Raw genomic sequence first — 16,117 nt, 5'->3', positions numbered from 1 at the left:
TTTTTTTTCGCTTTTTCACTTTTTTAATATTTAAAGTTTGTACTTTCCTTACGTAGTTTACTTTATTTAAATGCAAACTCAAAACTGGTAATATTACTTGATTTATAAAAAAGTGACGCTCAATACAAATTGTGGGGACAACCTTTCTTCGCAACGCCAAATTCGCACTAATTAATTTTTGACAACTATAACAAATCAAAACAAAAGAAAGAAACCCAATAATTCGAAAACAGTTATTAAATGTTACATATTTACTTTTTTTCTTGATTTTATTTTATTTTGTTTACTAAAAATTCTAACGGGGGACACATGCTTCTGTATGAAAGGAGTCAGAGGGAGAAACAAAACACCATTCTAAACAAACAAAAAAACAAACATACAAATTTGAGAATTACGTTTTTTTGTTACATATTCCTCGATGATCACTCTCACATTTTTGTTTTTTTTTTTTGATATTTTTTTTTTTACCTAAAATAGTAGTGTAAAGTGCAGGGACACAAAAATTGCGTTTTTTTTTGAAATTGACCCATATATGTATGACAAATGTAAGTAGGTTTAAGAGACAAATGAATTACTGTTTTTAGAAATAAAGTTTACTGTTCATATTGAAGTCAAGGTATATATTTGCTCTTCGCTTAGTTTCTGCAAGGTGGCAAAAAGGCTTGTCATCTCAAATCATTGGTGACCTCGACGTGATAATTCACGTTCAACTCGTCGAATAATATTGAATTTCATCCATTCAACTTTATTTAATTTGAATAATCAATTCAACATGCCTTCTGAAGATGCAGCTTCTGAGGATAGCCAAGTTGGGCCGGAATCGCTCAACAAAAAGAGGACCGTTTCCCTTTTGAAGCAACTAAAGGACATCAACCAGCAGTTATCAGCAGACTCGCTAAAAACCTAGACGAGGTAGATATATCGATGCATTTGGAGTGGGTTGAGCGCCTTCAAATCAGCTTTGATGGCGCTCAGTACAGTCTTGAGGCCGAAGAACCCAATGTACTGGCAAATGAAGTTAGCTGGGCGTTCGCAAAGGTGCACATGGACGTCAAGGGGAAGTTAACACGTGAGCTCAATCAGCGTAAAGCCTGCAATTACCACTCATCAACAGCACGGCCATTCGCACTCGATGATGCATCTCCTTCTCTTATCATCTCACAACACAACAGGCTTCCCGAGTTTAAAATTCCTCGTTTTGATGGTGCTTACACTGATTGGCCAGATTTCATCGCGATATTCAACTCTGTGATCAACAACTGCACTGAATTAAGCAAAATAGAAAAGTTCCAACACTTACGTGCGAACTTGCTACGCTTGATACTTGGAGCCAAGCGAGACAAATTACGATAAAGCACTGGATCTTCTCAAGAACCGCTTCGGCAATAAAATGCTTAATTTCCAATCACATATTAAAGAAATCTTCGCGCTAAAGGCTGTAGAGATTGGCTCCGCTACAAGTCTTCGGTCGATCAGCGACAAGGTAAATGTACACCTGCGCTCTCTTCATACAATGGCAACGGGGGAGCAGCTCCTCGATGGGCTCCTAATACACCTCATTTCGAATAAGCTTGACACTAAAACGCGGATAAAATGGGAGGAAGGTGCCGCACGCTGGAGAATGTAGAAACTCAGGTACCGACAGAAAAATCCTCTTCCTCGACAGGTAAACGTGTACCCACCGGTAACAGCAACTCGCGCCATTCACTCGTAGTTTCGTCAAGCTCATGCTTATTTTGTGGCTCTGTTGGGCATTTGATATACAACTGGACCCAATTCGGAAATTTATCACCTGCTTCACGGTACAAGGAAGCAAAACGTCTACAATTGTGCCTGAATTGCCTACGTCAGGGGCACACGTTAAACAAGTGTAAGTCAGGTCATTGTCGGCAGTGCTTTTCGAAGCACCATTCGCTGCTCCACATGCCTGTGCCTGAGCAGTCCGCATCAGGAAGCCATCGCAACAACACAGATGTGGCCAGCACTCAATCACTGTCGATAAGAACACAACAAGTAGCTACTGCTGCGTCTTCTGAAAATTTCGTACTACTGGCAACAGCAATCATCCTCGTAAAAAACCGCACGGGTTGTTTCATCCCATGTCGAGCACTTCTAGACTCAGGTTCTCAGGTCAACTTTGTTACCGGGCGCCTTACAAATAAACTGCGTCTGGAGACAAAAAAGATAAGCGCATTCATTTCTGGGGTTGGGGAATCTAATTTCATAGCCGAAAGGGCTGTTGATATCATCACAAAATCACACAGCGATGATTACGTTCTCTCGTTTGAAGCCATCGTCACCAACACTATCACCGATCCTCAGCCCAATTTCGATCTCAACACAGATTCATGGAACATTCCGAATAATATTAAGCTTGCAGACCCACTCTTTTTCAAGTCACAACGTATTGACGTCTTGTTGGGAGCATCGTTATTTTTTGATCTAATGGGCAGCCGATAATGCCGAGCGAGTCAATACAACTGATTTTAGCGGTGCCTGCACCTGAATTCCTAACTCCCTAACTGTCAACACCTCACGTGGACTGCCGTGTGACTCTTCTTTGCTGAATCTGCGATTCCCACGATTTTGGACTGCAGGTGTTCGTTGTTGCTGGCAAGCGCTTCCGTTGTTATGGCTCCGTTACCTAAGCTGCAGCTGCGCTTTTTATTTTTACTGATGTAGTTGTTTGCGCTGCGCTTACGGATTTTGTTCAGTTGTTGTGTTGCCTACTGCATTATGTTATTTTGCTTTATTATTGTGGCTGCCTACTGCGGTATGTTAACTTATATCGGCCAAATTAGGTTGGCCAATAACTTACCTATACTACAAAAAACAAGATTAGGATGGGTCGCTTCTGGTGGAGGACTTCACTTCCATAAGTCATCCTCCTTGGTTGCAGTTCGCTCAGACTTAGACGAAGAAGAATCAGGTTTAACTGATCTCATTAAGCAGTTTTGGGAAGTTGAAGCCTGTTCAGCTCCACCCACACAAATGCAAGAGGAAATTGATTGCGAGCTTCATTTCCAACAAAATCATATTCGACTCGATTCTGGGGAATATGCTGTGCGGCTTCCATTAAAGCAAAACGTCCAAGCTCTTGGTGATTCGTACTTACTAGCCAAGCAGCGCTTCATGAGTTTGGAACGAAGGCTGTAGGACAAACAAGACGTTAAAAAACAGTATTCGTCCTTCATGAAGGAATACGCCCAACTCAAGCAACTGTCTCCTGCGAACCTGGAGCCAACAACTCGTGCATTCTTCCTGTCCCATCATTGTATCCACAAGACGGATAGCACAACAACAAAATTGAGAGTTGTTTTTGATGGCTCCGCAAAATCAACATCTGGTTATTCTTTAAATTACGTGCTTATGGTTGGTCCATCGATTCAGCCAAAGCTCTTCTTTACACTTTTGGGTTTTCGCCTTTTCAAGGTGGCTTTGACGGGTGACATCTGTAAGATGTATCGCTGCGTACGAGTTTTGGAGCCTGACAATTACTTACAATGTATTTTGTGGCGGGATGACCCTGAAGGAGATCTAAAGGTATACACGCTAGACACAGTCACGTATGGTACCAGGCCTGCTGCATTTCTAGCGACTCGTGCCATGCATCAATTGGCAATAGATGAAGAAGCAGATTTTCCTCTTGGCTCGCTTATCGTGCGTAGAAACTTTTATGCCGACGACCTCATCACTGGTGCAGACTCCGTGGAAGAAGTCGTGGAAATTCAGCGTCAGACAGCACAGTTGCTTCGTAGAGGTAATTTTCTACTTCGAAAATGGTGCTCTAATGCTACCTGATTCTGATTGTGAGCCACTTTTGCAGTTTCACGATGGTAAGCATGTTACAAAAACTCTTGGCTTAGTCTGGGATCCTAAAACAGACGACTTCATATTTTCGTTCGTACTCGCTCCCCTGAGAAATAACAATCACGTAACTAAGCTTATCGCATTGTCATTAATTTCTGGATTTTACGATCCACTAGGACTCATCGCTCCAGTTATAACTCAGGCAAAATCTTCATTCAAAACATGTGGAAACAATATATACTTTGGGATGAAAGTTTACCACAGCACTTACATACGGTTTGGACTCAATTCTGTGCTGAACTGGAATTGGTATCTAACTTCCAGTTTCCGCGATTTGTATTAATGCCAAATTCTTATTTATAGCTCCATGGATTTGCGATGCTAGTTTAGCCGCTTATGGTGCATGCGTATATGCACGAGCACAGCATAATGACGTAGCCAAGACTCACTTGTTGTGCGCAAAATCTCGAGTAGCGCCACTTAAGACTCTCTCTGTGCCGAAGGTTGAGTTGTGCGCGGCATTGTTACCAGCAGAGCTATTAGAAGCTGTAAAGCACGCACAAGAATTTAACTGTGCCATCCACTGTTGGTCGGATTCAACAGTTGTTTTATCGTGGCTACGAGAAGAATCTTCCAACTTTAACATATTTGTTTCAAACAGGGTAAGCCGTATACAAACACTAAGTCACGGAATGGTTTGGCATCATGTCCCGACCGCTATGAATCCAGCTGACGCTCTGGAAGAACGGCCCCTCTTTTCTACTCGGTAATCAAACAGGTTGGCCCACAGCGCCTGGCTTGCTCACCGAGTTACCAGAACGACGACGCATCGCTTTAGCCGCGACAACGCACCTTGAAGACATTTCACTTCACTGCAAGTATTTAAATACATTCAGCACGATGCAGCGAGTATTTGCTTATGTCTCAAGATTTGGATTAAGAAAAGATCCCAAAAGGCATAGACCATCAGGCGCGCTCACTCCTCAAGATATCAAAGTTGGAACTCAACTTTTATTGCGCCTCATTCAACAGATTTATTTCCCCAAGGAATTTAAGGCATTAAAGGTTGGAAAAACTATTGAATCATCTAGTACAATGTATTCACTTAATCCGTTCATGGACAAATTTGGGCTCATAAGGGTTGGTGGTCGCCTAGAAAATTCTATGCTAGACTATGATGCACGTCACCCGATAATTTTGCCAAAGGGACATCCGATTACAATTGCAATAATTCAACACTATCATGAAAAATTCATGCACGCTGGACCGTAAGGTTTAACAGCTTCAATAAGATTGCAATTTTGGCCAATTGGTGGGCGAAAGACAGTTAGCAGTGTCGTAAATAAATGTTTAAGGTGCTTTCGTCTTAAACCCAAAATCGTCGAACACATCATGGGTGATATGCCTCAGCATAGAGTACTGCCGGGAAAAACATTTTCTACAACAGGCATCGACTTCTGCGGGCCTTTCTGTTACAAATCTGAAGTACGAAACAGAGGTCCAATCAAGTGCTACGTTTGTGTTTTTACTTGCTTTGCAACAAAGGTCATCCACTTAAAATTGGTATGTGACTTATCTACAGCATCTTTTATAGCTTCTCTCAAGAGATTCATTTCAACGCGTGGAAGGTCGAGCGTAATTTGGTCAGATAATGCCACAAACTTTGTTGGGGCTAGAAGTGAGCTAGCTGAGCTAAAAAACTTATTTTGGTCTACCCCTCACATTCAAGCCGTTCAAAGACAATGTGTTGATGATGGCATTGAATGGCGATTTATTCCCCCGCGATCCCCCCATTTTGGAAGTCTATGGGAAGCTGCGGTGAAAGCTGCAAATACTCATTTTCGTCGAGTTGTCGGACTCTCAACGCTCACATTCGAAGAGTTCCGCACTCTGGTTTGCCAAGTATGCGCCATAATTAATTCACGACCGCTCTGTCCAATTTCAGAAAATCCTGATGATGTGGAAGTATTGACACCAGGGCATTTCTTAATTGGAGGGCCATTCACCAGTTTTGCAGAGCCAGACGTTACGCATCTGGATATTAGTCGACTAGATCGATGGTAGCGTTTGTCCTCTATGCAGCAAACATTTTGGAGAAAATGGAGCACAAATTACCTCACGATACTGCAAGAGCGAAACAAGTGGCGTGCAAGTGTACCAAATACTCAGCAAGGGGATGTAATTATTCCACCATTAAAATGGCAACTAGGTCGCATAGTGGATATAATTTTTGGCAGTGACAAAATAGCTAGAGTCGCACTTATTCGTACGGCCAGTGGAATCGTAAAGCGAGCCGTAAACAAGATCGCACTCCTACCTATTGACAGTGTTGAAGGTTTGAACCTTCAACGGGGGAGGATGTTAAAATTCACTAAATCGCATGCCAATGCACCCAATGGTTAAGGATATCCGCTAGGTCAGCTCTTTGTTATCTTTCTTATCAGCTCATTCGTTGCTGCTGGTCCCTCATTGCTGTGTTCTAGCATGTATGTGCATATGTACATATGTATTCTTATGTTCTATGTACGTATGTAGCATATGTATGTATTTGCAAATAAGTATAAGAGATGTTAAAATGTACATATGGATTTATATACCTACAAAGTGAACCGATCTGCGGTAAAATAAGAAACGTTAGCAAATATGTATATATGTATGACAAATGTAAGTAGGTTTAAGAGACAAATGAATTACTGTTTTTAGAAATAAAGTTTACTGTTCATATTGAAGTGAAGGCATATGCTCTTCGCTTAGTGTCTGCAAGGTGGCAAAAAGGCTTGTCATCTCAAATCACCAGCCTTGTGTTTCGATAAAACATGCCTATAAAACAATGAATTTGCGTGGCAGGTGATTTAGGTTTGGTTAGGTTGAAGTGGCTGCCAGGCCCAGAGGACGCCAGCATACTTAGTCCCAATCAGGGCCATTGTGATACCACATGGATCCAAAAACCCCTACTCCTTAAATCATTTCGTGGAGTCTACGAACCTTAGCAACTGGCGTATTCCAAACTTAGCAGTTGTGCTTAGATCCTCTGGAAAGCCTATGTATAAATTAAACTAACCGAAGTTAAGTTTATTAAACAATTTTATTTTATTCGGCAGCAAGCCGTGTTGCTTATGCAAACTCAAATGAGGACTAACTGCAATTTTTGTTTTCACTTAATTCTATACCTCACGAATCTTCATTGTCACGTTGATTTAACAGGTGCGATGCCTTGGCCTTGGTAGAGGGTGTCGGGTGTCCACATTTGTAGTCAGCAATTTCGCGGATGCGCGTGCAAGCATTGGAATGCAGGTGCATTGCATCAGCGTGAGAAATAATTTTTGGGGTTTTGAATGTTAGCTACGTTAACTTAAACCTAGGAATCTCTGCTTTTTCCTGCCTAGTGCAGAGCAATCGCAGAGTAAGTGCCCGATTGTTTCAGGCTCTTCTTCGTCGTGGCAGCTGCTGCAGTAGTCATTGTGACTTACTCAGTGGTGTTCTACATGCCCCTATCAGGATATTTCCTGGCCAGAGACATGTCGCCCATATTGAGCGTAAGAATTTCTCTCGATCTCCGTATATTCCATTTCGGCCATGTAAGCTTCGTTAAAGTTTGATTATGGTAACTTAACTTAACGTAATGGAAAGTAGAACTTAGAGAATCAAAATGAAACAGATTTCGACGTGGCATTAAGTTACGTCAAGTTTCGGCTGTTTAATTATAAGCAACACCCATTTAACAGAATTTTTAAGAGAGAGCCGTAAGTTACGTTAAGTTACCATAATCTGACCATTACAGTTTTCAGTGCGCTCCCTTTCCCTTAGTAAGAGGTTGCAGGAAATAGGTGGCATACCCATTCTCTTCCAGGCTGGTGAAAGTGGAGAGGAAGTACCCCCTCTTGCAAGCTCGTCTGCCTTCTCATTTCCTGGTATGTCACTGTGCCGCGGTACCCATACCAAGTGCAAAGCGAACTACTCCGCTATCACGTTAAGTGATTTGCGACAGTTGGAAACTGTTAATTAATAGACAAGTCAAGCGCCATAAGGGCCGCCTGGTTGTCTGAGAATATATGTATTTTAGTAGTTAGTTTTATTCTGTCAACGGTTTCTTGTATGATTGCCAGTTCTCCTCGAGAGACACTACAGTGGTCAGGTAGGGGGAATGTTCGATGTATTCCCTCTTGTTCCGATTAGACGCCTCCTCCTACCCTATTTGCTAGTTTGGAGCGGTCCGTGTAGAATATTATGGCATCTTCAGATCCCGTACCTCCTTCGGTCCATAATTCTCTGCTAGATAAAGTTACGCTATAGCCTTAAGTGAAAGTCAGAATGGTATACAGTAGTCCGTTGTGCTCGGTAGTTGTCGGTTGATAAGAACTGTAGTGTGACCACACCGAACTGCTTTCTAGCTTCTAAGCTACTGTAGTCTTAGGGTTGTATTCGCAGCGTATTGCCTTCCCATAATATCCATGAGTTTGATATTTAGAATCGTATTCATTGCCATAGTAGGTGTTGTTCGGAGAGCACCACTTTTTCCTCCACTTTTTGTAATTTAATACTCTTTACTTACTGGTACTGGCCACCATTTCACTACCCCGTAGAGAACTACTGCACTTGAATCGGGTTAAACCCCATTTTTGGCCGATTGCTGTCCTACAGCTATTTATATAGGGCAACGGAAGATTAATTTTTTATCTAGGAATATCCCCAGGTATTTCGAGGATTAGCTTAGTTCTAGCGTGTTCTGTGCCAGGCTTGGTGTTATCAATGGAGGATTTTGTACTTTCCTGTGAACAGTACAAGTTCTGTTTTGCTTGGGTTTACACCTAACCCATTAGTTTTTGTCCAACTCTCGTCTTCCTTCAGTTTTACCTGCATAATGTAACATATTGTCTATGGAAATTTACCACTTACTGTTAGAGCAAGATCATTCGCATACGAACATGGTCAACGAAATCCCCGCCAGCTCCGACCGATTCCGAGGCCGTTATCGCGTCAGGCATGATGTAGTTAAAAGCGCCTTATATATCCAGGAAGGCTGCTAGCGTATATTTTTTGATGTCTCCTGATCTTTCTATATGGGACACTATTTCATGTAGCGCCGTTTCTGTAGTTATACCTTTCGTATGCATGTTGTGTGGTCATCAACCGACTCTCTGATATAGACCTCGACCAGTCTCTCCATTACCTTCAATGACGACAAGGTGATGGGTCTGCAATCTTTAGGGTTGTTATGGGACACCTTCGCTGCCTTGGGGATGAACACCCTCCACCTTCTAGGAATATAATTAAGAGCTAATACTCCCTTAATTATTGCGTGTAGCCAGTGAAGACAATTGTATGAATCTGTAGATAATTATAGAACAAAAATACACTTTGTACGGTTTTTGGGAATTCCACTTCGTTTTTGTTTTTTTGGTATTATAAGAATATTGCAGTTTTTGAGAGAAAAATTCGCAACTCGCGACCCGTTTGATGAAATTTGATGAACTTTTTTTTGAGAGTTGCTGAAACTTTTCCCTTTACAATAGAAAGATTTGCAGAATAAAATTTGCAAAACAATTAATTCTTTAATAACAATAATTTAAACAATTGCAACTATTTATATATTCTAGGCCCACGATTGCAGTGCAATTATGGCACAATGTACTCTAACTCTTGTTTTTAAGTTCCAAAAAGAAAAAAATTGGTCTTTCCAATTTGGACAGTCGCTATCGATTTTTTGCCACCTATAAGCGTTGAGAAAATAGCTATTTTCATTTAAGCTTGTGTGAGTGATAGCATTTTTATGTTAATTAATGAATAATTATGCAAGTACGTACATTGTTTAACGTATAAATGCTATCATTCACACAAGCTGAAATGCAAATAGCTATTTACTCAAAGCTTAAAGGTGACAACAAAATCGATAGCGACTGTCAAAATTGGAAAGACCATTTTTTTCTTTTTGGAACTTAAAAACAAGAGTTTAGAGTATATTTTGGCAAAATTTCACTGCAGTCGCGCGCCTGGAATATATAAATAATTGCAATTGTTTAAATTATTGTTATTAAAGAATTAATTGTTTTGCAAATTTTATTCTGCAAATCTTTCTATTGTAAAGGGAAAAGCTTCAGCAACTCTCAAAAAAAATTTAATCAAATTTCATCAAATGGGTCGCGAGTTACGAATTTTTCTCTCAAAAACTGCAATATTCTTATAATACCAAAAAAAAAACAAAAACGAAGTGCAATTTCGAAAAACCGTCCAAAGTGTATTTTTATTCTATAATTATCTACAGATTCCCACAATCGTCTTCACTTTCCAGAAAATCAATGGAAATTCATTGACACAGTTGGCGTGGTTTGACTCCAATGTAAAACAATTGATCAAGGTGAATTCACATAAGGTGATAGCTGTGGTACAACAACTACAACTTATATGCATTGGGTTTTTGCTTTATGCATACAAATGTCAAATTTCAGATATTCTTCTCTCGAGGAAGAAGAGGGAGAGAAAGTTCAAACTCTCTCCTTCTCTACTCACTCACTTAAGCGAAATATGAAAGTTTTGCATTTGTGTACAGAGCCAAATTAAATCAACTCTCAAAAAAAAATTTCATCAAATGGGTCGCGAGTTACGAATTTTTCTCTCATAAACTGCAATATTCTTATAATACCTAAAAAAAACAAAAACGAAGTGCAATTTCGAAAAACCGTCCAAAGTGTATTTTTGTTCTATAATTATCTACAGATTCCTACAATTGTCTTCACTTTCCAGAAAATCAATGGAAATTCATTGACACAGTTGGCGTGGTTTGATTCCAATGTAAAACAATTGATCAAGGCGAATTCACATAAGGTGATAGCTGTGGTACAACAACTACAACTTATATGCATTGGGGTTTTGCTTTATGCACACAAATGTCAAATTTCAGATATACTTCTCTCGAGGAAGAAGAGGGAGAGAAAGTTCAAACTCTCTCCTTCTCTACTCACTCACTTAAGCGAAATATGAAAGTTTGGCATTTGTGTACAGAGCCAAATTAAATCAACTCTCAAAAAAAAATTTCATCAAATGGGTCGCGAGTTACGAATTTTTCTCTCATAAACTGCAATATTCTTATAATACCTAAAAAAAACAAAAACGAAGTGCAATTTCGAAAAACCGTCCAAAGTGTATTTTTGTTCTATAATTATCTACAGATTCCTACAATTGTCTTCACTTTCCAGAAAATCAATGGAAATTCATTGACACAGTTGGCGTGGTTTGATTCCAATGTAAAACAATTGATCAAGGCGAATTCACATAAGGTGATAGTTGTGTGTTATATCCCTGTAGGGAAACGCACTAGTACCGAATCGGTTCGATTCTAGAGAGTATCAGAACCATGACTGGTACGAGTTAATTCTCTTGTGCATGGTAGCAGCTGCCGAATTTAATATTGCGATGTCGTACGAAGTATCAATCGCCCCCGCTGCATCCCTTTATGGATAGTTCCGAAAGAATTTTAAATTTGACAGATGAGATCTAGTTCGCTCTGCACCTCGTTTTCTATAGTTTCGAACCAGTTCTAAATTCGTCACCTTAGACCTACTGAAAAGTTGTGTATTAATATTTTCGACTTAGCAAAGCTGCATATCACTGAATGGAAACGGTTAGAAATAAAACATGTACATACAGCCCATCGACCAGTTGCAAAAGCGCCTAAATCGCCGTTGCGGCAAAAATGAGATTTGGTAACCCTGAACTCCAGGCATCGAGATTTATGCGTAAAAATCGCAAAATAGTTTTTAAAACAGCAGATTTGTAAAATTAAAAGCTAGAGAAAATATCACCTATCAAGGAAATGACTTCAAATAAAAACAGTTTTTTCTCTTGTAAATTTGAGTGCCATAAAATAGGCGGTTTTGCAATTGGTCGATGGGCGGTTTTGCAAAAACATCGACGATATGTATGTAGGTAGTTCGCCTTTTTAAGCAACAATGCCGTTTTAATTGATTCCGCTTCTTGCATCAAAACATATTTTTTTTAGAAATGGAGTGCAGTCGTGATACATAGTGTAGTGCTTATTCAATACTGCTAACTAGGGCTGCCACTTATATTTAGCTATGAAGTGCCATATTGAGGATAAAAAAGTGCCAAACTGTGCCAAATAGAAAAATGAAAGTGCCAAAAAGGTCACATACTTATTAATTCTTCGTATTAAGCATTAAAATTAGAAACTCATTGCTAAAACAAAAGTCCAATGCCAAGGTAAGATAAGCCAGTTCTATACGCTATAGAAATTAAAAAATTTTTGTTGAGAAAAAGAAGCAGACGCAAAGGATTTCACTTTCACTTTGTTCCAAATTGAAAAATTAAGTGCCATTTGAAGTAAAATAAGGCCAATAATGGCACGGTTTGAGCAAAGTTGGCAGCCCTGCTGCTAACACCTTCGTGCAATGCTGTTTAAAGATTTTTCAGTTGAAGTTCGCTTTCCCTGTTTAGGGGGAAAAACACTCACACATGGCTAAATAGGGATTTGTCCTGTAAATTTAAGTTAGTCAGGGTGCTACTAAAGCTATCGTTCTTTATTTGTCAAAGCTACGCTTACTTAGAAATATTTTTTTAACAGCACATACATCAAAGAAGTTCCTCCATGTAAGGGTAGGTTAGGTTTGGAAGGTGTGCTTTCATACCAAATTTTCGCATTGTGTTCCATATCAAACACTCAAAAGCTCCCCACTTCATTTCATATTCAGCCTCGGCCGTAACAACTTTGAGATCTTGCATTCCCTCTGTTTGGTTCATAGAGGGTTGTCTACCCTATATATTTGTATTTCCGTTCCTGCCCTGTCTGCCTATCTTTTCTTCCGTTAAATATTACTATGTCCATTTCTTTAGTCTTACAGCTGGCCTTGTTAATATGTTTACTGCAAGATCGCCGTAGTGAGTCTAGCTTAAGCAATAAGCAGTGTGCCTTACCAGTTTGGCCTTACCACTAAGCATCAATACAATAATGACTTTAGGCTCCTGAGCAGATGGTAAATTGGGGAACCTATTTCGAACCTATAAGAGAGTCAGAGAGAAGTTTAAAATTTCTTTGAAAGAACAAATATTCTTCCAGAAACTGTCAACCCATAAACACCTCGTATAAACTACTACGGCATATCGTCTATCGGTAGGGTTGCTTTTGGGAGTAAACGTACTCCTTTTTATTGCAATGTACTCCCAAAAAAAATATCTGGAAATGTATTCCTTTATTAGTTTTGTACTTATTTTGTACTCCTTTTTCCAGCTATTAATATTTTATCATATACAGGGTGTAAAATAATAACTGTTGCACAGTTTTTTTTTGAAAAATAAAATTGGCCTTTATAGATTTTGCGAAAAAAGTAGTTCATTGTTAATTATCCACAGATGTGCCGCATTACTTATCTCCCAAAGCTGGCAAATGCAAATAAGGATTATAATTTTAAAACCAATTAATAAAATTAAAGTAAAATATTTACAAAGTTAACAAAAAAATACCTTGTTAAAAAAATCTATAAAGAATCCTTTTATTTTTCAAAAAACCTGTGCGACAGTTATTACTTTAGGCCCTGTACTTTGCCATTCATATTGTGGCAAACACTACTTAGTAAGCAAAGTTAAGTGTGATAGTGAAAAAGTGTAAGCATGGCCGTAGCAAGGTAGGTGCAGGGCGCTCGGATATAAAAATCAGAATAATATGAAATTATTTATAAGGCTTAGTTCAAAAAAATGGCCATACATTCAGGAATAGTCTGGAATTCTTTCCTATAAGAGAGGTCATTGAAAAGGCGGTGAGCGAACTTAACTCCTTTCTACGTAGGCGGCCTTCGGCCACGCTTAGGGATAACCCTTACTAAGTAGAATTCTCCTCTCTATGTTGCCGGGGAAGAGGGGCAGGCACCTCTTTCTTTTTCGAACGAAAAAACGCAAGCGAAAATTGTTACTTTTGGTAATTTTTTTAAGGGGTCCCTAGGGAACCATAAAGGCCCTAAATGGTCGGGAGTAACATTTTTGTCAATGGCGGTTCATGCCCTCTCCAAAAAGGTTGGAAAAGGTACCACGTGCACTCCCTCTCCGATCTCCATCTGTTTAACAACCACCCCTATTGGAAAGCCAACCCATATAGTTTTTTATTTTTAACCGACTTCCAAAAAAGGAGCTGGTTATCAGTTCGTCGGAATATTTTTTTTTTTTTTTTTTTTATGTATGTTACCGCATAACTTTGCACCACGTCAACCTTTTTGCAACGGAGAGGTAGTGTCTCAGTACTAATTTGGTAGTCCCGTACTAATTTGGTTTAGATCCGATCATTGGATCATGAAATATATAGATATATATATATATTTTTTTAAGTCGGTTTTTTTTTGCTAAAAATTACTTGTTCACATTTATTGTTGCATTGAAAAAGATTTCGAAGATATCTTTGTTTGTTTGTACCTAATTAATGGTAATTTGTAACAATAAATTGCACAAAAAATTATAAAAAAAAAATTGTACTCCTTTGTTATGTCATGTACTGCTTTTTTTCTATCGAAAATATAAATGTACTCCTTTCTCCGTTTCAAAATCTGGCAACCCTATCTATGGGCTCGGTGTGGTTTTTGGAGGGCAGGGTTATGTAGTATTATTAAATTAGTGTTTGAGCTTAGTTAAAAAGTAACTCAACTCGATAAATTAATAGGTAAATTAATTTTATTTTGTCTTTTTTTAGGAAAAGAGCGGAAAGATTCCAACGAGGTCGGATCTTAGCCCAGTGTTTAGTAAGTATACTTTTAAATATTACTCTGATTTTTTTTATAATGCAAGTGTTTGAAAAGAATAATAATATTGAAGATGGCACAATACCGTAGCTGGTTTGTATACAAACCTAATTTGACAAGGGTTTACGGAAATTCGTTTCAAAATACATCTTGCGTCAAACGAAAAAAATTACCTTAAAAATAAGTTTCATAATGACGTTTCCTCTAAGGTGTTATGGAAAAACTTGAACTCATTGGGAGTATGTGCTAAGGAAAAGAAAACTTGCATCATTGATGCAAATGAGATGAATTCATATTACATAGGAGCAAATAGACAATCAAACGCGTCCTCCTTTACAGTCAACCAGAGTCTAGTTTGTAATCCTGTCCATGAATTTACGTTTAACACAACTACTGAAGATGAAGTTGTCAAATGCATCTTTGGTGTAAAATCGGATGCCATTGGTGTAGATGGACTTAGCCTACGTTTTCTTAAACTGATCCTCCCTTTTGCTCTTCCCTCACTTACACATATCATCAATTTTGCCCTAACCACTTCGACTTTTCCAAACCAGTGGAAAATTGCAAATGTCATTCCGATCACAAAAAGCAACATTTGCGAATCTCCCGTTAACTATAGGCCTATCAGTATTTTACCAGCATTATCAAAAGTGTTTGCAAAAATTATTTCCAATCAAATAATATTACACTTAAATAGTGTTTTCTAGTCGCATGATAATCCCGTCAGGAGTTCCTCAAGGATCTATATTGGGCCCTATACTCTTTACCGCTTTCATTAATGACATAGTTCACTGCTGTCAAAATGCGTCTATACACCTTTACGCTGATGATACTCAGATTTATTATTCACGCCCGATTGGGCTTGGCGAAGACTTAGTTTTCAGACTTAATGATGATCTAAAGAGAATATCAATTTGGGCGAAAACAAATTGCCTTTATTTAAACGCAGCCAAAACACAGGTACTTCCAATATCGCACGACGCTTTCGACCTTACTAACTTATCGCCTATCATTCTGGAAGACTCGGAAATCCAATTTCGACCAGTAGTAACCAACCTAGGATTTAAAATGAACACTAACCTTACTTGCACGGATCACATAAGTAATAGCGTATCAAAAATATAGTACACGTTGAGAAATCTGTGGCTTACTTGCTGCTGCCTACCAACTAATACAAAACTTAAATTAGTGAAATCTCTCATCGTTCCTCAAATAACCTACTTTGAATCGGTATATTGCAAGCTAAGTTACGAATCTAAAAATAAACTAAATTTGGCTTTAAATAATACTGCTAGATTCGTATATTGTAAAAGAAAGTTTGACCACATTTCGCCGTACACTAAAAACATTCTCGGTTTCAGCTTTGAAAATTACTTAAAGGTCCGAAATATTTTATTTATTTTCAAAATAATTAGATTAAAATTGGAAAACAGGAATCTATAAGCTTATCCAGGCAAAAAGCTACCTACGTACCGAATTTAAGCAAATCGGACCATAAATACGATTTCTTCGAACAGATCGGTCCCTGGTCCACTTCTCGGACAAAATGTATCATATATGCTAATATATGC

At 38.8% G+C, this 16,117-nt stretch overlaps 1 protein-coding gene across 2 annotated transcripts in view; it reads left to right on the top strand.

The window, feature by feature from the left end:
* The window catches only part of pan (transcription factor pangolin), an 826,450-nt gene that overhangs the window by 3,029 nt on the left and 807,304 nt on the right, over positions 1-16,117 (top strand). For both annotated transcript variants that reach the window (XM_017628344.1, XM_017628276.1), the window contains exon 2: positions 14,498-14,546. In XM_017628344.1, coding sequence (XP_017483833.1) covers positions 14,498-14,546 — 49 coding nt within the window. The remainder of the gene's footprint in view (positions 1-14,497; positions 14,547-16,117) is intronic.

The sequence above is a fragment of the Rhagoletis zephyria genome, unplaced genomic scaffold (genome assembly GCF_001687245.7).
Source record: "Rhagoletis zephyria isolate East Lansing unplaced genomic scaffold, Rhagoletis_zephyria_1.1 Rzeph_scaffold_00004, whole genome shotgun sequence".
In the NCBI taxonomy this organism is placed as follows: Eukaryota; Metazoa; Arthropoda; class Insecta; order Diptera; family Tephritidae; genus Rhagoletis; species Rhagoletis zephyria.
Note: the sequence above shows the minus strand (reverse complement) of the source record. Positions and strands in the feature narration are given on the sequence as shown.